The sequence below is a fragment of the Caretta caretta genome, chromosome 1, assembly GCF_965140235.1.
Source record: "Caretta caretta isolate rCarCar2 chromosome 1, rCarCar1.hap1, whole genome shotgun sequence".
NCBI lineage: Eukaryota > Metazoa > Chordata > Testudines > Cheloniidae > Caretta > Caretta caretta.
Window position 1 is genome coordinate 96,599,773 of NC_134206.1, and position 22,126 is coordinate 96,621,898.

General features: G+C 40.0%; 2 protein-coding genes across 3 annotated transcripts in view; one reads left to right on the top strand and one right to left on the bottom strand.

The window, feature by feature from the left end:
* Positions 1 to 22,126, top strand: part of GPC6 (glypican 6) — a 1,138,485-nt gene that overhangs the window by 1,058,405 nt on the left and 57,954 nt on the right. The window contains exons 6-7 of one of the 2 annotated variants that reach the window (XM_048853256.2): positions 1,363 to 1,506; positions 5,240 to 5,269. In XM_048853256.2, coding sequence (XP_048709213.1) covers positions 1,363 to 1,506; positions 5,240 to 5,269 — 174 coding nt within the window. The remainder of the gene's footprint in view (positions 1 to 1,362; positions 1,507 to 5,239; positions 5,270 to 22,126) is intronic. The other variant, XM_048853266.2, reaches the window with a different exon arrangement.
* The window catches only part of TGDS (TDP-glucose 4,6-dehydratase), a 1,159,807-nt gene that overhangs the window by 798,626 nt on the left and 339,055 nt on the right, over positions 1 to 22,126 (bottom strand). The window lies entirely within an intron of this gene.

Consider the following 22,126-nt stretch of genomic DNA (forward strand, 5'->3'; position numbering starts at 1 on the left):
CTCCCCTTCCCCCATCCTTCCATAGCTTGCAGTTCTTCCCCCTCCTTCCCTCTCAGCCCTTTGTCAAGAGGGACTTGCCTGCAGAGCCGGCACCAGGAGCTGCAGCTGCCCAGCGCAGGTAGGAGGTGGCCCTAGCTGAGTAAGGGCTGGCACAGGTGATGATCCGGTGCCTCCTCACCTACCCTGCCCACAGTAACCGGACTCTGGGTGTTCACTGTGAGGTCCCCTTTACTACCAGACTTTCTGATAGAAAACCGGGCACCTGGCCACCCTAGTTTGTGTGAACGCTGGTGAAGTTAAAATCAAGCTTTCTTCATCTATAGATTCAGTAGCATCACTAGTGCTGTCCTTCAATATGTGCAGTAAAAACAGCACTGCTTATATTCTACTGATTTTTTTTTCAAATATTTTTCTTTTTATTCAGACTTTGTAATTAACTCAAACTGGTGCTTCTGAAAACTGCCAGACTGACATCCCTGAGACATATCTTTATCCAGTGAACAAGAACATTGGCAGAACATACTCCTCATGATTGCCCAGTCAGTGTACCTCAGCTCTGATTTGCGGAGACCATCTTTTAGGGAGATGAGAGGCTAGTTAAGTTATAAGGCCATTGAGCCCTTGACCTCTCTTCTGAGAGTGCCAGCAAGGTCACCAATTAGTGCCAATTGTGTTTGGGTGAACAGGTAGGTTTGTAGATACCTGACAGGATTTAACTTAATTTGAAACCAACTGCAGCTGCATCCAACCACAAAAGATTTTTTTTCTTGTTTCGCTTTCTGGAGGGATAACAACCCAAACATCATTCAGATGTTAGCCCATTTCAATGACTACCAAAATGAGCTAGACTCAAAATGTGGCCTAGATCAGTGGTTCTGAAAGCCGGTCCGCCGCTGGTTCAGGGAAAGCCCCTGGCGGGCCGGACCGGTTTGTTTACCTGCCGCGTCTGCAGGTTCAGCCAATCGTGGCTCCCAGTGGCCACAGTTCACTGCTCCAGGCCAATGGGGGCTGCGGGAAGCGGCACAGGCCAAGGCTCCAGTGGGAGCCACGATTGGCCAAACCTGCGGATGCGGCAGATAAACAAACCAGTCCGTCCCGCAAGGGGCTTTCACTGAACAAGCGGCGGACCGGCTTTGAGAACCACTGACCTAGATGAAAAAGGCCCTGTACATTACTGCAAATTCTTTGAACAGATCTTAGTAATGATGTCTGTCAAAGTTTTGATTTAGGGCTGGTAGTTAATTCATTATTACTAGGATATCAATGCTAAATTACAAACCTATGAATGGGATATTGCACTTGTAAACTATCACTCTTCCTTTTTAAAGGAAGGTTTGATGTAACCTAAAATTCTTCTTTCAGGTCTTTCAAGGATGTGGCCAGCCTAAACCAGCACCTGCTTTAAGATCTTCTCGCTCTGTTCCCGAGAACTTCAATACCCGCTTTCGGCCATACAATCCTGAGGAGAGACCAACAACAGCTGCTGGCACAAGTTTGGATAGACTGGTAAGTAATAATATTTGCTGTCTTCTCTCATTAGGCTAGCAGAGATGGAGGGGAATTTTGCTTTGACAATATTCCTTCACAGTAGATGTTTAATATTTTCATAATTACTGTATGTAATTATCATATACGCTGTGCAACTTTGTAGTAAACAAATGACTTTTTACATTGAAAACAGTAAGGAAATTACATCTCTTTGGAGACCAGTATGACTCAGATTTGATATACTGGAAAGATTAGAAGGTGATAAACTCTTTTCTCCTGGTCATGAATTAGATAAACGATTCAAGCAAAATACTTACCAATATGTATTTCCTTTGAAAAAAATTGTCTACATCAGATCTCCATTTAAGTATTGAATTAAGGATTCAGTAGCCAGTTCTTCAATATATGCAAATCTAATGTGCATTTCTCATTCATTAGGTCCAGTGCTTCATTTAATATGGCTGTTTGTAAAGTTATAATTGGCTTTTTTTTTACAACACACTCTTAAAAAATAGGCTTTTGATCAGTTAGCATGTAAGTGATCACTAATCTTGCCTTATTCGTTCAGTAATTTTAAAAACAATCATCTTAATATAAGGTTATTTTAGTTACTTCAAGTCAGTGGATTCATATCTCAGACAACAATATTCCTGCTATTTGTACACCGATGAAGTGGATGTAAAGATGCGTAATTATTAATGTTGTCAATATTACTTTGCTGTTATGGTGTAAAGTTAATGGATAAAAGCATTAAGGATATAAAGCATCTAAACCAAAGCTGTTTGCATTATGTAAACACCTTGACTTCTTCCATACTTTTTACTTAATATCATAAAATTAGAATTTTAAGCTTAAATTGGTTTGAGCTAGTTCCTGATATTTAACAAGTGAGTTTCAATATTTAAGGAGAAATTTTATATGCTTCTAATTCAAAACAAGATCCAGGTCTCTATTTTATACAATCATTTTGGATCAGCATTCAGGTCACACTTGCCGTCAGTATCCGACCCAAGACAGGGAAGCTAATGATCCAACCAGTGGACCAAATTTGGGTGATGAATCCTGGTCACAGGCCACTTGAGGCACGTTGTGCATATGCTAAGAAGAAGACTAGCTCCTCGTATCATTAAATTAGCACTCAAGGCTGCCAAGTCTTCCCATAGTCTATATGTATAATATATTTTACCCCTTAATTTTAATTAAGTTAAAGAATACATATGATATTTCAATTCAATTCAGTACATGGGCTTCTCTTATAATTGCACTAACTTTAAGCAACGGTTTTGGCACCCAGTAGTTCTGGAAACGGTGTACCTTGTTTTCTCCCTAAAACAAAAAGGTAAAATCTGTTTGTCACCTTGGTTTACCAACATGAAGGAAACATATCACAATGTAACACTTTAAACTAAGATTTAGCCATAGGGAGAAATTCTGGCCCCAATTAGAGTGAATGGCAAAACTCTAGGATTTTTCCCTTAAGGGTATGTCTGCACTGGAGTTGGAAGGTGTAATTCCCAGTTCAAATAGACATACTCACACTAGCTCTGATCAAGTCCAAAAAGTGGAGTGCCCCAAGGGGCTAGCCACTGTGACTATACACCTAAGGTCTCTGACAGGTGCTCAGAACAACTAGCCCACTTGCTGCTACAGCTACACTCTGTTTTTAGCATGCTCACTTAACAAGAGCTAGTGTGGGTATGTCTGCTTGAGCTGGAAATTACACCTTCCAGCTCCAGTGCTGTCATTACTCAAAGTCTGCATTCGTAGGCTCCAATTCTTTACCCTGCTCCATGCAAGTGCAAGGCTCCTTCTGCATGGATGCACTGGGGCTAGAGCACACTGAAAGCTCATTGAAGCCAGGGGGAGTTTGGAGTGCTCAAGGAATCAAATTACAGGATTTAAAGGGGCGAGCAGGAGGAGAGGGATTAAAAAGGAAAGTTGGTCGTCGTAGTTCAGCTTGAACTACTACTATATAGTGGGAGCAGCTAAAGCATTGATACCACTTAAAAAGAGATCAGGCATTCCTCATACATATAATAAGAATACTGCTGAACCACTAATATCTTTTACAGGGTAAAACCATTTAAACTATAATACACAATAAATAAAATGGCAATGGAGCAGATTCATCTGTAGTTGGCCATCGATGGCTGTAACTAAGACAATCCGTCAATGTAGACAATGCTTTATACCCTGAGTAACCTCATTGACTTTCAATGGGGAATTTGGTCCCATTTGACTTGACCAGATTAGATTTCCCCAAGATTTTGAGAGGAGAGCAAATTTATCATTGATATTCTCACTTAACGAACTGTTACAGCTAAATATCTGCCTAATCTTCTTCCTAGTGACATATAAATTGGAAACTGTTATTGTCCTTGTAGCTATTAATATCTGTAGCAAATACAGATCTAAATAACAGTACTATCTCCTTTTGTGCCCAGTCCAGCACCCACTGAAGTGAGAGATGGCCACTGACTTCAGCTGGAGTTGGAACTGGATTCTCAGTGGATTGGGGTATCAGGTTTTCCTTCAGAACTATGATCCTTTATCCATGCTTTGAAAAGTTCATTACTAGTGTCTCAAACCAAGTAGTGTAAGTTTCCTAGAAAGATTTAAATGATATAATTTTTTTAAAATAGTATTACAAAAAGGCTGATGTTCTGAACAAAATTCTCATAATGTGTATGATGTTTTCCAGTCTGTATGTCACTCACTTTTGATTACTCAATTAATATAAATATACAACAAAGTAACTCACTGTTTTCATAGGCAGTGTACCATAAATCTAGCCTCCTTTTTTTGCAAGCAATGCCAAAAAAATTACAAAAAATTAATACCTCCCTGACTTTCATGGTAGCTTTTTCTTGTGTTTCACTTGACTATTCAATACTAGATTAATGCTTTTGAAAGAAATCTGTCTTTGAGATTTCATTCTTAAAATACTGTCAAATCACTGAACATTAAACCATCATAGCAAAGACCAAAGATGAAGCTGCATAGACTCTAAAAAGTGAAGTGAAAGACAAAACTAGTATCACCACAAGGATCAGTCTTTGACAGCATATTCTCTCAGAAGAAAACAAGTTATTCAAATTATTTCAGATGCATCTGTCATATACTACAATGTAATATATTTTAAGCCAGATTTGAGCACCCTAAATCTGGGGACAGATTTTAAGACATATCAGTTCCCCTTCAGAAACCTAAATGAAGTGACCAAATTTTCCAAAGTATTTAGCACTCAGCAGCTCCCATTAAGTGGCCTAAATATGCAACTCTATAAATTTGGCCCGTTATCATTAACTTAACCTGTTTTGATACATCCAGTAGTTTCATTAAAGCAGAGGCAGTTATTACTTAATGGCAGAACATAGACATTTTGGGAAGAGCGTTATATGTTATTAAATTCATAATAGCTGCATCCTAATGGCATTTGATAAATAATAAATCAAAGTAAGACATTTGAAAATGAAATATCAAATGAATGTGAAAATGAAATATCAAAAAGTAAAGTTGACATTTAGTTAAAACTGATCAAATATACTTATGATGTCAGACTTAACATGTATACTCAGCTTTCACTGCTGGGTCTACTTGGTTTCTTCTGAAATGTAGTATCTAAGAATTCTCATTTACAAGAGACTGCTTATAATGACAATTTATCTTCTCTGTGGTTAGCTGTTTGGTATAACCTGCTGTGTTGTTTTTTTTTTCTGTTCCCTGAATCTGTTTTCCTCTTGCTTCCCAGAGGACTATCTGGAGGACAATGCAACATGGTGTAAGCGTTGGTATTCTTATTCTTCACTTTCATACCCATTTGTCTTTGTACAATATTGCCGGACAAACTACTACTTCTAGTTTCATCTCTACCATTTTTCTTTGTTTATCTGTAGACTAAATACAAGCCGTTTTAAATAGGTTTGTATTTTAAATAGGCTCGTATTTTAAATAGGCTCATTGAATTCTGAGTCGAGCTTAGAGTTTATAGTTCTTTTCCACACCATTCATCTGTTCCGAAGGTGGTTTCTGATCTCAGTGAAGGAGTGTTATCTATCAGTGAGAGCAAAGGGAACAAGATGTCAGGACTCCTGGAGTTCTAGTCCTGGATAGACCATAGTAGTCTTGTGTGCCCTTAGACAAGCCACTTAGCCTCTCTAGTCTATTTACCCATCTGTACAATGGGTTTAATAATTTTTACCTACTTCACAGAGGTGATCAGTGTGAAGTACTTTGAGACCCTTGGATAAAAAGCAAAGGCTGTTCTCAGTGGAGGGCCCTTAGCCATCAAATTCAAGTTGCAACTCCAGCTGAGACTAAGTCTTACTACCTAAAGGGCACAATGCCAGACTCCTTTCTTTCAGCAAGACTTCTCTTAAGAACCTCCACATTGCAATGAGGCCCTGGCTGTAGGATGTAAGAAATAAACTCCACATATTTGATTCTTCTTGAGTAAACTGCTTTACATGCAGGGAGGCGGTGGGGGCTTAACTCTTCTGCCACAAAAGAGTGAGTGTACTATTAAATATACTGTACATAATGACATCCATTCTATGGGAATGGGCATCTGAGAAACTGACCACAACGTTATGGGTCTGATTTACATTCATGTACAGTATTGTCACTGCATAGACAAGTGCATGTCCATGTGCCCAGACTGAAAAAGAGAGGCCCTTTCATGCTATTTGCCATTAAGATATGAGTGCATTGTGTCTTGCTTTGTAGGAGAACCTTCCTTTAGTCTGCACCTGCTTTCATTCACACAGCAAACAAAAACTATTTCAGTGAGCAAAAATCTTTCTTTTGGGAGTAGGGCTGGATGCATTTTAAGTGTATAGTGCTACATTCAGGCTTACTATTTTCAAGTTCTGCTACTTAAATTATTTATTCTTATAATACTAAAGAACCAAGGGCAACCTAAACACCATAAAAAAAAAAGAGAGAAATCTATTTTAACTACTTCTTCCCAACTTTTCCAGAATTACATGAAGCAGAAAATATAATTCAAGCAACGAATCTGCTTTGCTTTTTAGCCAAAAAGAGCTAAAATTAAAAGGACAATTTACTTTGAACATGTTGATTTGAGCCTCTTAGTGAATCCTCTGGTGCGCTTGTGAAACATAGAGACCACAGTTTCAGTTTTGTTTGACTCCACTTAGTCCAAAGTCTGGGAATGTTAAATATATGCAGAGTTACAGCACAGTATGCCTGAGATAGGATGTGTACTCTGAACATTTTACTTCCCAAGAGACCCTAGAAAATAATCCAGCAGAAATAAATCTTAAAGGGTTTAAAACTAAAATCTAGTATCTCAAACACTGCAGGACAGATATAATTTTTCCAGAACGTTTTGCATATATAGCTCGCGGGAATGGATAAGAGCACCAAGTACATAAAAGACATGGTAACTCAGGAGGTACTAATCACAATTCTAAGCCAGAAGATACTGGGCTCCAATACTTGTAATAGTAGCCAGATGGCCTCCACGTGCAATATCCTTACACCACTAAAGTGCTATGCTTTTGGAGGTGCTGTTTCTGTATACTTGATGTTAACCAGCAGATGTGCACTCTGTGGATATAATCAAAGCTAAGATTTATTTCTCCTCCATAAACAGATTCCATTTACCACCCTGGAGTCTGTTTTGTTATTAGCTGTCTGTGTAAGGTGTATATAATGAAAAAATATATATGGAAATATGTGATGGGGTCATTTGGTGTTAAAGTTAAGTTTTGTTTGTTTCTCCTAAAATAGATGTTTCTTTAGTGTCTGTTTTTCTGAAGTTTCCCTGTCATGGCAGTATCATAATAGGCTTAAGTCTGTGATCATTTTTTCTCCCTCATATTTAATACCAATTTCAGGTGGCAAAGGCAGATGAATGATAGCAATTGACAAAATCCTCCCAGGAGAGTGGCCAGCATTCCTTTTAAGAAAAAAAAATGTAATATTATTCCATAGCCCCACTGAAGGATTCTGCATGATGCTAAATTTGATGCATTGCATTTCTAAAGCATGAGAGACAGTTACTAAGAAACTGCTTTATTACAGCCTCTGCCCCGGTCTATAGGTGAAACAAGTCTGCCTACTGCTCAGATCCTGTTTAGCATGAACAACATAAAACTGTCCTTCAACCATAATAACAAAACAAGTTCTCCACTTTAATTAGTGCTCTAAGAGAAATGAGTAAGGCTGGGTTTGCTTGCAGTGTGTATTGCGGCTGAACAATCATATGCTGACAAACTGCCTCAGTGAAAGCAGCTTTTGTTGGAACCTCTTCTACATATGAGCTTGCTGGGGTGGTTGAATTTCCTTTATCGGTTGGTGTAAAGACCCACTGTCAAGGTTCCTTACCCACTCTGAACTCTAGAGGACAGATGTGGGGATCTGCATGAAAGACCCCCTAAGCTTATTTTTACCAGCTTAGGTTAAAACTTCCCCAAGGTACAAACTTTTACCTTTTGTCTTTGAACCTTTATGCTGCCACCACCAAAGTGTCTAACAAAAATAACAGGGGAAGTGCCCACTTGGAAATGTCTCTCTCCCCACCTCCAGATATCCCCCCAAGCAAGATACACCCCCTTTCCTGGGGAAGGCTTGATAAAAATCCTCATCAATTTGCATAGGTGAACACCGACCCAAACCCTTGGATCTTAAGAACAATGAAAAAGCAATCAGGTTCTTAAAAGAAGAATTTTAATTGAAGAAAAAGTAAAAGAATCACATCTGTAAAATCAGGATGGTAAATACCTTACAGGGTAGTCAGATTCAAAACATAGAGAATCCCTCTAGGCAAAACCTTAAGTTACAAAAAGACACAAAAACAGGAATATACATTCCATTCAGCACAACTTATTTTATCAGCCATTTAAACAAAACAGAATCTAAGGCACATCTAACTAGATTGCTTACTAACTCTTTACAGGAGTTCTGACCTGCATTCCTGCTCTGGTCCTGACAAAAGCATCACACAGACAGAGAGGACCCTTTGTTTTTCCCCCCCTCCAGCTTTGAAAGTATCTTGTCTCCTCGTCGGTCATTTTGGTCAGGTGCCACCGAGGTTGTCTTAGCTTCTTAATCCTTTACAGGTGAAAGGGTTTTTCCTCTGGCCAGGAGGGATTTAAAGGTGTTTACCCTTCCCTTTATATTTATGACACCCACTGAGAAGCACCATCTCATTTTCAGAAATATCTTGGGGATATAAACAATAAAATATAAGCAAGCTACAAAGAAGACAAGAAATATGAAACCTTGCCAATTGCCAGCTGTGTTCACTCCTTGGTTAGTAGACTTCTCCACACACAGCAGAATGTGATAATAGAACACTAGTCAGACTTCAGTTTCTTTCCGTTTAGGTATAATATGGTTGATGAGCCAGAAATTCATATAAGGCTATATTTTGCTTCCAGCTGCACCATGTCAACCCAGAGTAACTCCAAAGTCTGAAATGGAGTTACTCTGCACTTACCTGGTATAACTAAAGCAAACTTTAGCCTTTTATGCTCGTTTATGCATAGGCAATTTCTAATGGCACTTGTCACCATAGTATCCAAGTGCCTAAAATGATAGTTTATCTCCAACAAAATAGACCTAGAAACCTAGATTAAAGTCCTATTCCTTGTCCCTTCTGTTTCAGCTCCTAATACGTGAAGGGTAGGTATTTTTTTTCCAACATACAGCAAGAGTCTTTGAATGAATAAGCTAAACAGGAAAAACATCAACACTGCTCTTTCAGCACAGGGAAGGGTCAAACTTCATTCCATGTGTGTGTATTAATCTTTGCATGCATGAGGAAAGGTGAATTATTAATGTTCACATTAATGCTATAGAAACCTTGTGGCTACACCAAACACCCTGTAGATCTTAGCACTTTTACACTTTGTTAAGGAAATGAATATGGTTTAGAAGCTGATAGTATTGCTGGTGTCCCCACTATACAGTTTTTAAACCATGCTACTTTCCATGCTCATAAGTAATATAAAACATAGTTGTGACTGTCATGGTACATGAGCTGCCTGAAAACTGTTGCACTAAAATGGTTCCTGGGTGGTTACTGTCAACATGACAAACTGCAAGTGATATTACCAAGGCCTTTTCTTCATAGTCAAAAATGGGACCAGTGATTTACCATCTTGTCCCAGTTTCAGGATTAATTGCATTTTCGACCCCTCCTGGTCTTCATTAAATGTATCCACTTAAGGTTTAAGACTCCCTGCAATCACTTCTCTTGGATGGAGAACGGCATCTCTCTCTCACCCTCCAGACTCTGCACTCCACTGTGATTTCCCCAGAAGGTCTGACTGTGGTCCAGCACATATGTTATCCTCTCTCTAGTGGTTATGACAGTATACACCAGTTACCATTAAGCCTTCACATAGGAAAATACATTTATTCTTAGGTTAAAAACATTACAGAAAAAACATACCAGAAACAATAACCATTTCCTATATGGATGCCAAAAGCTTACCAGTGGTCACCCATCAGTTTTATGGGATCCTGGTAAGTCCAACCCTTCCGTAAGTGTCAAGGTCCCCAATGGGACAGAAGGTCTTATCTGTTCCCTGAATCAAAAGAAGGCCCCATCTCCTTTTAAACTCAGCCCTTTTATACCAAAAGCCTTTCTCTGTTGGTCTCAGAAAACCCAGTTTGAACCAGTAGATGCAAGTCTCCTCAGGTGTGGTACCTCTCTGGAGATGCTGACAATCTGATTCACCTGAATCACCTTCCACTTTTTTTGGTTCCTGGAGGAGCTGTGGTAACGTTCCCCCGCCCCCAGGGTTGCATGCTGTCCCTGGCCTAAAGCGATACACAAACCATTCATAAACCTAATACAATATGGTCCCCAAAGATATTGAATGCAGTTGCAATATCTGTCACTCTCTTGTTGAAACATACCAGAAAATTACATACTGGTGCATGACAAGGGCCCATTTTTTGCCAGCATTGATGCATCCTGCGTGAAATCAAGTACAAGTTAGCTGAGTACAGGCTTGGTTGCAAATAGTGAAATTAAAGTTTTGGTGACCTCTGACCTTACAGCAAACAGAGATGCTACACTTGCGAAAACAAAATATGAGTTAAACTACGCTCTTGCGATTAGATCTCTGAAGCCATTTTCAGCGGTTTCACTTTTACTAGACCACGGCAAACAGATGTATTGTGTAGATCATAATAGAAATGTGCTGCACTGGACTCCGCTTCTAACAGACAGAGTTATAACAGGAAGTCAGTTACAGCAGGCAAAAACTGGTTTCCCAAGCCAAACATATTGCATTCAATACCTTTTTATTTGGCTGTAATGGGCGGAAATTGGTACTTTATGGACTTTTATGGCTATTACTAGTGCCTAGAGGGGAGGTAAAATACAGGAACTAAAAAGATTTACCTTCATACAAATACTGTCCCCTTTGTGAACTTTCCTTTGTCAAACAAATACTGGGGAAGATAAATGTTTTACATGTTTAAAGATAACCTGTGTTTCCTTCCTGACTCCTCCTCCTCTTCCCCAACCATATCAATAGAAGCCAACAAAATGGACCTGTCACATTCAAAAGCAAAAAATGAAAATTAAGAAGTTCTTTAAAAGTGAATGTTCCTTTTTTACAACAGGAATTCAAAATAAATGTATAGAACCAAATTCATACCCAGGTTAGCCTTTGACTTCTGTGAAATTTGATGGTGAGTTTGTGCAGTCATTTTTACTCACTTCCACCTGTGGCATCATCCCAGATGTGGTGTTTTCTCCTGTGATGGATGTATCAGAAAAAGAAATGATACATAAAGAGCCTGAACATGTTGCCACTGAAAGAAATGGGAGTTTTGCCATTTGATGTAAATGGGAGCAGGATTGAGTCTTTGATGTATAATGAGCTTTTAACAAACCCTGGAACCCATCAGATTCATTTTAAAGCTCTGGGAATTTTGCTTTTCCCATAACATTCTTGGACACTCTTAAGTGCAGTCAGTAAACCTCCAGTATAAACACTGTAAAGGAAACCAGATGAAAATGAACTAGCTGAGGTGAAAGTTTTATATTTATGAAGAAAAGTCCAAATGACAAAATCTCCAGTATACATAATTGTATTACTTTAGTGCATGCTGCCATCATTTAACTAACAGGCCTCTACCTGAAAAGTGATTTCTTCTTGAACCAAAAAAGATGAATGACCTTAAATGGATACTCTTAGTCTGCTAGGGTCTGAGCAGCAAATGTAATTCCAGGTGCTGGTGTGATGAATATTTTTAAATCACAAGACATGGAGAGTCAGATTTCTTTGTTGCCATTAGAAGAAGCAGCTCATACAGAATAAAAGAGTGTTTCAGATAAAATAAATGAACTTGGAAGAAGTTTTCCTCTCTGTGACCTCAATATGAAGTTTACAGGAAAGAAAACAAAATAAGTTTATAATCATAATAATAATATGCAAGTAAACAGCCTCTCACTTCCTTCTTTCAGGTATTACAGTGATGGATGTGACAAAAACTGAATAGATTGTTTAAATTTCTACTGTGCATATTATTATTATGTATTATTTGTACTGCTGCAGCATCTAGGGATCCCAGACACAAATCATGGCCCCATTGCGCTAAGCTCTGTACAAAAACGGAACAAAAATATGGCCCCGACCTGAAGAACTTAATAAGATTCCCATTTTGGGTGTTCCTTTCCCTCAGCCCAGCAGATATAGTACTCCTTTCCAGCATTCGTGCTCTCCAGGCAGTTTTGTAATCATTCCATTGCTCTCCATTAATAGAGTGGGGAGGAACGGACAATTTAAATGTTTATTTATGTAACCTATGATTCCATTTTATCAGGGCTTTGAAAATCTGAGCTACTGATCTCCGTTTGGTTTGGGAGAAGGAGGAGATAAGGAAATTGATGAAGGGTTGGCTGTGTCATTTACACACAGATTTGCTTGGGGAGCTGCATAGCCATAAGGGGAGCAATGGGAAATATTCTGCCTCAGGGATGTAGACTTCTTCCTGGAGCTCTCGAGTATGCAAACTCTGGGCTCACTTTTATACCTCATTGTGGGGTGCACTTTACTGGTGTGAAAGGAGGAGAGTGGAGCCATGGCCCTCTCTGCTCTTCCCCCCGTGCCCTTGAGGCAATGTGCCTTCTCAGATGAATAGAAAGGGCGTGACCCTTTTGGTCAGTTCTTCCTGGCCCTCAAACAAGGAGCATAAAAGTTGGAAAGGTTCCTTCCTCCCACACCACTCAATGCTCACCTATGCAAAGGCCTTTGTTACTAGATGAAGATTGATGAAGTAACCTACTCTCCCTGTTGGCCGAGTTCTGCGCCTTACTCATCATGAGTAATACCTTACTGAGCAAATAGTCCCCTCTACAGTGTGAGTGAGGCTAGCAGATCTGGCCCTTTAAACATCTCTTCTTCCATTTGCAGCCTCCTTTAAGTTAGATCAGCGCTTAGCCTTCCTTAACTCAGCACCAGGAGACAGGTCTGCACTGTGTGTTGCTCAGTCTAATCCTTGTATGGTCATTTCCCACTATTATGGGTGATGAATAACACGGTTACAATGACAGGTTTCAGAGGAACAGCCGTGTTAGTCTGTATTCGCAAAAAGAAAAGGAGTACTTGTGGCACCTTAGAGACTAACCAATTTATTTGAGCATGAGCTTTCGTGAGCTACAGCTCACTTCATCAGATGTATACCGTGGAAACTGCAGCAGACTTTATATACACACAGAGAATATGAAACAATACCTCCTCCCACCCCACTGTCCTGCTGGTAATAGCTTATCTAAAGTGATCAACAGGTGGGCCATTTCCAGCACAAATCCAGGTTTTCTCACCCAGGTGAGAAACCCAGGTGAGAAAACCTGGATTTGTGCTGGAAATGGCCCACCTGTTGATCACTTTAGATAAGCTATTACCAGCAGGACAGTGGGGTGGGAGGAGGTATTGTTTCATATTCTCTGTGTGTATATAAAGTCTGCTGCAGTTTCCACGGTATACATCTGATGAAGTGAGCTGTAGCTCACGAAAGCTCATGCTCAAATAAATTGGTTAGTCTCTAAGGTGCCACAAGTACTCCTTTTCTTTTTACGGTTACAATGTATAAGCTTTTCTTCAGCTCTAATTGCACTTCTGATTTTAATTTTACCTGATTTTTAGATTTTATTCCACTTGTGGTCAGTTAGCTGGACTGTTTTCTAAGGTAGAAAGTGAGGCTCATGATATAGCCAGGAGTAATAACTAACTTCCTACAAAGAGTTAAAGAGCTTTGGGTATTCTACTCATTTCTGAGTTGTAGTAAGTTAGATTGTCTTTAGACAAGGAAAACTTACACCAGTGTCACTAGATCAATGAACCCCTAATGAAGGCACATTGCACAGGTGTGAGTTACCATGGTAACTTACTAGGGTAAGTTAATCAAACTTTGCCTCTTATCAGAAACTAGCTGGAGCAGAAAATCCCAACAGTGAACTTGAAACAGCTCTTTAAAAACAGAGTCAAGTTCAACTGGCAGTAAATACTGAAAGGGTGTTAGAGACAAAGGTGGGTGAAGTAATGGCTTTTATTGGGCTTCTGTTAATGAGAGAGACAAGCTTTTGAGCTACACAGAGCTCTTCTTCAGGTCTGAGAAAGGTACTAAGGGCATGGCTACACTGGAAACTTCAAAGTGCTGTCACGGGAACGCTCCCACAGCAGCACTTTGAAGTGCGAGTGTGTAATCCACCTCCACGAGGGGATTCGCTCCAAGTGCTGTGAGCGTGGCTCCCAGCGCTCGGAGCCTGTCTACACTAGCACTTTAAAGCGCTCAGACTTGCTGTGCTCAGGGGGGTGATTTTTCACACCCCCTGAGCCAGAAAGTTACAGCACTATTAAATGTAAGTGTAGACAAGCCCTAAGAGTGTCACAACCAAATACAAGGTTTGAACAGATTGTTTAGCATGAGCAGTTAGCTCATATTCTAAGGGACCATTCAAGGTGAAGTGGTCTTCAGCCCCATTCTGTGTGCCAACTGCTTACTCTAAACTATCTGGTGAATCTTGTATTTAGCTGTGACAGTCTTATGCCATGTCTGTACTTACAAGCTTACAGCAGCACATCTGTACCGATGCTGCTGTAAGATCACTCATGTAGCTGGGTTGTGCTGATGGGAGAGAGCTCTCCCCTCGACATAATAAAACCAGCTCAATGAGCGGCAGTAGCTTTGTCAACAGCTATGTGTCTCCTGTCGACATAGCACTGTGCATATCAGCGCTTATGCCGGTAAATCTTATGTTGTTGCAGGGGGTGTTTTTTCACACCCCCAAGAAGCACGTTTTGCTGACATAAGTGCTAATGTAAACATGGCCTTAGTACCTTTCCCAGACCTGAAGAAGAACACTGTGTAGCTCAAAAGCTTGTCTCTCTCACCAACAGAAGTGGGTCCAATAAAAGATATTAACTCACCCATTTTGTCTCTCTAATATCCTGGGGCCAACACGTCCACAACAACACTGCATACTGAAAGGGTGTCAGTCATAAATCAGAGCCTAGTATATTGGAATAAATTAACTAGAGAGGAAGGTGGGTAGATAAGGCAGAGAGAGGAAAGTTTTTTTTTTATTACCACCATTTAAATGTCTTTCTGATTTAGACAATATGTTTGTTAAAATGACGTTCTGATTTTCCCTGTTGTGCGCTCTGCTCCTTATATGACTTCCATATCATGTTTGCTTCAGCAAAGCAATTTTTCTGCTCCACTCAGTCATATAGGGTCAACCTAGTCTGAGAAAATCAAATTGTCTTATCTTCCTTTCATACACCATCATTTAGAATCACCAACCATTCCCTCTCAGGGTCCTGCACTCGTTTTCTGTTACAATAGCGGTTTGTTGTTGGTTGACAATTTGTGAAGGAGAAAGGACACAACATGATTGTCAATCAGTGAATCTGACACTGACAATGAACTCATTTCATGGAATTCAAGTCACACCAAGAAATGTATACGGAGCCAAAGTCTGGCTTTTCCACTGAAGGAACTCTGGAGCGTGAAGCAGAGCAGTAGTGCTCACTTGAAGTGGTCTGAGCTGTTCTGCCTTCACATGGTAGATGCAGGCCAGAGGTTCGAGGTGTTCAGGAGATAGTGGCTCTTACTGCTACATCCGGAATGAACAACATGCTTACACGCAGGTTTGTAAGGAGACAGGACACGTTCCCTGTTTTGCAGACCGCACCCCAGTTGGCACAGGGAAGCACACGAGGCCATGCCAGCCAGCCCCTTTCCCCTCCCAACATTCAGAGGAGTGCTAGCAACGACATTCTGCCTTTCTCTGTATCGATACACAGGGGAAGGGGAGAGGTTCTCTCACCCACCACGCTCACACAGAATTAACTAGCATATAGTCCACAGTGTGTGGGCTGTATAAAATAGTTTAAATAAAATTAACCCTGGTCTTCACCGGGGGAAAAAATGCTGAACAGCTCCATAAATGATCCACTTACATTCAAAGACAGAGAACTACAATAAATGTCCACAGTGAGCTTTTTCCAGTGTTGCTGTAGCCGTGTTGGTCCCAGGATATTACAAAGACCAGGTGGGTGAGGCAATATCTTTTATTGGATCAACTTCTGTTGGTGAGAGGGACAAGCTTTTGGGCTTGCACAAAGTTCTTCGTCAGATCTGGGAAAGTTCTTCAGAGTGTTACATGGAACAGGTGAAACAGATTGTTAAGAATAAGGAATTAACACATGATGCAAGAGACTATTCAAGGCGAAGTGGCCCATTAATGCCTCTGCAGTCATAGGCTAAAGGATAATTAGTGCATTTCTTACATTACCCAGGGTACAATCTGGACTGTAGAACAACTGAGTCCCCTCAATTCTCCAATCTGAGGTGCCTTTTACACTGCTCTGCTGTGAGAGCTACCACTCCTGGTCTGCTCTCACACAGCCTCCAGCTATACTGTATGAGTGTGATAGGCAGCCACTCTTAAATTACACTGCAGAGCAACACCAGCAAACTCCCAGACTAGCCCCCAGAATTGTGTCTTGTACTGCCCAGCTCCCTCCTGCTGGCCAATACAAGCCCATAGAAAATCCATCATTTTTATTAATAGAAAATAATATGCACAAATCCTGTTATCCCAAAATGGAGTTTCCCAAACACTTCACTCCAAAGACATTGGTTTAGATAAAACAATAAAGCAAGTGTATTTACTACAGAAAGATAGCTTTTCAGTGATTATAAGTAATGAGGCATAAAAGTCAGAATTGGTTACAAGAAAATAAAAGTAAAATATCTAATACCTAAGTTAACAAGCTAAATGAATTCAAAGAAAAAGTCTCTCACCATATACCATAGGAGAAGCGGGGACAGCGCGTTCAGGAGAGGAGGAGGTGGAGGTGAGCTGGGGTGGAGAGGCGGAGAGCTTGGCTGCCGGTGAGTGCAGAGCACCCACCAATTGTTCCCTGTGGGTCCTTCAACCCTGGAGCACCCAGGGAGTCGGCACCTATGCTTGGAAGGAAGTGTAAGTAACACACTGAATTGACTTTCTAGTACATGATCCAGAATGCTGGAGCCAATCAATGGGATAGTTTGAGAGAAATCAAAGCGTGTTAGAGGACAGGAAACCAAAACGTCTGGGGAAATAAAAGAAGGCTGAGCAAACCAGTTAGGATAAAATAAAAACTGATAGAAGCGGTCATCCAAAACTTAAATTAAACACAAACATTCTTGAGGTTTGAAAACTGTTAATCTAACTTCTATTTCTTTCTGTTATTTTTCATTTGTATGATAGCACCTTTAGGGTCTCAACTATGATCAGCACCCCACTGTGCTAAACACTCTACAAACACATAGTAATAGATAGCTCTGTGATGGGGTTTTCACACCACACAAGGCGAAGCAGGTTAAATTAGATTAATTAACCTCATAGGCTGCACCTGTGGGAGAGCCAGGCATTGACAGACTGATTGATGATGGAACCTTGCTGAGAAGGAACAGGTGGGGTGGTATAAAGCCAGGAAGCTGGAAGCAGAAAAGGTCTGAAGGGGAAGTAGCCTGCAGTCAGTATGTGGGAGAAAGGAGGTGTGTTTGAGGTGATGGAGTTAAGTAGTCTGCAGTTATTCCCTGGAAGGAGGAAGTTTGGGCTGGTAAACCCAGAGAGCAGGAACCCAGAAGATGTAGGAAGGAGTCCAGGGAAAGAGCAAAAAGGTCTGGGAGAAAGCAGACCATTGTTGCTAGACATAGGGTCCCTGGAGTAGAGGGTGTGCCTACATTCCCCAACCAGCTACTGGGGAAGTGGCACAGACTGGGCAGTGGAATAGTAGACTGCCTGGGACAGTTGTGGACTTTGTTACCTCAGGAGGGGAGGACTATAGTGACCTGGCCAGAGGGCCAAGCCACAGAGAAAGAGCACCCTGAGTTGAAGAGGGAGAGATGTGGCAGGGCATGTGAACAAGCAGCAGAAAGGGGTATTGTACTTGGAAGGCACTAATCCACAGAGCAGGCAGGAGGGAGATGCCCTAGTAGTGAGTGGAACCCTATGACAAGCACCTGCCACAAAAATCTTACAAATAAGTAGGTTATAAACCTGAGTTCCCAGTCCAGAGCTTCAACAAAAGGCAAAGTGTCAGGAATGGGATATGAATCTATATCTATTGTGTGTTTCTGTATTTCCTAGTTTTGGTCAGAAGCAAAGATACTTAAAAAACACAACACAACCCACCCTGTGTGAGAGGCTGTCGTCATGTACATTTTTGGAAAGCAAGGAAGCAAAGGAAATCTTGAGAGATTGCCAGTCCTATTTTGCAGACACCAGAAGTTCACTCAACATCTGGTTTGGAGATGGTTATCCAACCTGAGCCTCCACATCCTTAGAAATTCATATTTTACACACACACACACCACACACACACAAAAAAAATACAGAGTTGGATTTCCCGTTGGATTGTCCAAACTGAAACCAATTTACTTGGTAAATGTTTTTTTACATTCTTTTGTGTATCTCTGTTTGAATAACAACTCCCACTCTCATGCATTCTGAGATTGATCCTGCACCCATCGAAGTCAATGGTAAAGCTCTTGCTTACTGGTGCAATACCAGTGCCTCTCTCTTTTGACCCAGCTTCTTCTGCTTGATCCTGCAGTGAAGTTGTAATCATTAGCTTCTTCGTCCATGGGCTGTTGTTATGAATATGGCTGTCGAGTCATAAATTCGCTATCTCAAAGAGTTGCACTGAACAATAAAATAGATAAGAAAAGAGTCTGTAAAAGAGAAAACTGTTGTTTAAATATAAATACCTTTGATCAGCAAATGAAGCAAGGAGAAAGGAAAAATAAATCGGTTCATGTAGAAGGAGGACATAGTTTAAAGTCATTCCCAGCATGAAAGTCTCCCCTTTGCACAAATGAAGCATAAATGAAGTTGGATCAATGACAGACATTGGCTGGACTGTGCTAAAAAGAAGCCTGTGGAAACTGTGCTAGCTCATGACTACCAATGAGTGTACCTGTTGTCTGCATTCAGAGAGAGGAACGGAAAAAGCATGTAGAACTGGAAGCAAGCTGAGGTAGAAATTAAATAGTCCAAAATGGCAGCAAGAGAAGAAGAAATGTAATGGCCAAGACAGTCTGGTTCAACTGGTTGTCTGAATTAAAATGATTATTTATGCAGCCTCAGGAAAACAGAATGCTCATTCCTTCCATACATTTTATAAAGTTGTGCTTCAGTAATGAAAAATGCAAATAAGCCTCTTTAATGAATTATAGCAATTATCTCTGCTGGGGCACAGCAGCCTGGATCCTATCATATTCCTCCAAGGAAAAAGCACTGGTGTGTTGTTATGCACCAAGTATCTTGAGAAATTCAACAACATTTTCTCATTATTATTTCTCTGATGCATGGGACTGCTCAGCTGCTAGCCCCTGGCACTTTTGGATACTACTCTCCTTGTACACCCTACCTTCACTGTGGGACTTGCACAGGGAGGCTTATGTATATATATGAGCAGTTAGTTTAATGGATAGAATTAGATTGATTTCCTGCATTTTTGCAAGATAGTAATTTATCTGAGGTTACACATTGACTCTTTTTGTTAAAAAAATATCAAACTAGTTTCCTCCTTTTTGGAGTACATTTGATTTGTAGGAAAGGCAGCCAATGATTGTGAAAAATAGTGAATTTAAAGGTAAAACATTCTTTAACACCTGTCTTGAAATGTAAGCAAAACCAAAGAGAAGTCATAGTTCCCTTTCTGTTGTGTGTTTATCTATATTTTCTGGGAAATATTGTACTGATACTTTAAGTAACATGAGTTTCCTGCCAAGGCAAAGTGAGAGGCATTAAGATTAAAACCATCTGGGCTTATTATACCAGAGACAGAAAAGGTTCAATGCGCTTTATACGACATCCCTTCCCCCTCACAAAATTAACTGAGAATTAAGGTTGCTGAAGTGCCTTTTCACTCAACGCAAGTAGTATAAATTAAGGAGATTTCTGGTTAAAATGTACTGGAGCTGGGCAAAAATGCAAATTACATTACATGCAAAATTAATCAATATTTTGGTGCATAAAAGCATCTAGGGTGTGGGTCTACCAAGGGATATAGCTGAAAACCTCAGACAGCAGGACAATGAGTGAACTAAGAACGTGAACAGAAATAGGTCGAAGATTGGGGAATCCAGTCAGATTTTGCAACTTTAAAAAAAATGTTTCTATTTAAGATATTCCCATAAAAATATGCGAGTGTGACATTTGTTGCAACTGCAGTTCCTTATCTAGTGGGACCCAAAAACTCTTTAGCTTTTTGGAAATTTTTCAGGAAGCAATCATTTTTTAAATATTCCCTCTCTAAAAGTTAGTTAATATTTTACCTGTAGTAAGTGAAAATCTCAGTGCATTATTAAGTATGGAATTACTGATGCCATAATTTAGCACTTCATATATTATACACTTATGTTGGAGTATTATTTATATATGTATATTTTTAAGTTACATCAAGAGCACCTAAGGCATCTGGATGGGTGTGTGTGTGTGTGTGTGTGTAAATCTAAATAAATAAACCTATTACAGGATGAATTTTTCAAACTTGGGTGCCTGAAGTTTGGCACCTAAATAAGGAATCTGCTTTTTTTAGAGGTATTTTAAACTTCCCATGTTACACTGCTATACATCAGTAGACCAGAGAACATCAACTCAAAACCTCTACAATTAATTGTTTAAAATGGTTAGTCTACTTTCTTTTTTTGTTTGTTTTGTTGTTGTTTTTTTTAATAAACTCTTTGCATCAGAGTTGTTTGTGGTGTTGGTTGGTCCCAAGGTATTACAACAAGGTGGGTGAGATAATATCTTTTATTGGACCAGCTTCTATTGGTGAAAGAGATGAGTGTAAGTTTGAAAGCTTGTCTCTTTCACCAAAAGAAGTTGGTCCAATCGAAGATTACCTCACCCATCTTGTCTTTGCATCGTACACTGTCATAGCCATAATTCTTACTGAAGGCCAAAGCTGTGTATCATCTTATTGTCAGTATTCAACTACACCATTCTGCACTTACAGACTCTAAGCTCTAATCCCAGGATTCACAGTCAGTCATAAAAACTGCAGAAAAAGCTTTTGTCTCAACACACCAGGATAAGCTTGATTACTGAAGGCAAGAAAGGTTTCATCCCCACAGGGGCCTTGATTCCAAATGGACACTGTGTTACCGGCACACAATTCTCTGTTACTCACACACCCTAGGAGCACCCACCTTTACCCAGTTCCTAGGGCTCAAGTTGTAACTCTCTTAATTTAGGCGCCCACCCTTACCCCATTCCTAGAGCTCAAGTGTAACCCTGTCAATATTCTGCGGGTTTGCAGGACCCTGTACCAGTGAAAGAGCCTTACACAGTAATATCCTTATCTTCTATTTATTAATGATCACCAAAAACAGAATGCACACACTACACATGCAATGCTCACCACTCCCAATAAGGCAGATTAACTTTTCTTGATGGCCGTCATAACAAGGGCCTTATTTGACTTTGCATACCAGCTTCCTCTATTCTTCAAACAGTTCTTTTCATCCAGCAAGCCAAAGCTATTATGCTCTATAAAGCCAATTGGAGTCCAATGGTCACCACGATGGGATGAACCATTGTATTTAGCATACCCATGGCAGAAGGTGACCACCCTAATAGTGTTTCCCACCAGGAGTGATGTTCTGCATCTGCAATAGTTTTCAGTACATGAGTGATTTCTGTATTATTATATTGTACTTCACTACGTATTTGTTCTCCTATTTCTTTGCAATATCTTGTAAATATGAATGTAACATAGGATGGATTAACAATTTTCTTATTATGGTCATATTTATGCCTAATGTCACAGGCATGTTTAAACCATAATTGTATCAGAATGTAACGCCTAAGGTTAAAGATGTTACATTGATACAACTGTGGTTTAAATTTCAAGTAGTTTACAGTCCATACAGGTACGTAGTATTCAAAATCACTACTTTTAATCTTTGTAATGTTCCAAAAACATCTATTAGCTAAATAAGTCATAAAATACAATTCCTTATCTATTATTACCATTGGACAATGACTTCTAACACAAGCACATCCCCTTCCTGCATATACCACAGCTGACTTCTGTTCAGTGAATATATCAAACATACATTTTTGGGTTCCTTTGTCTTTAACATA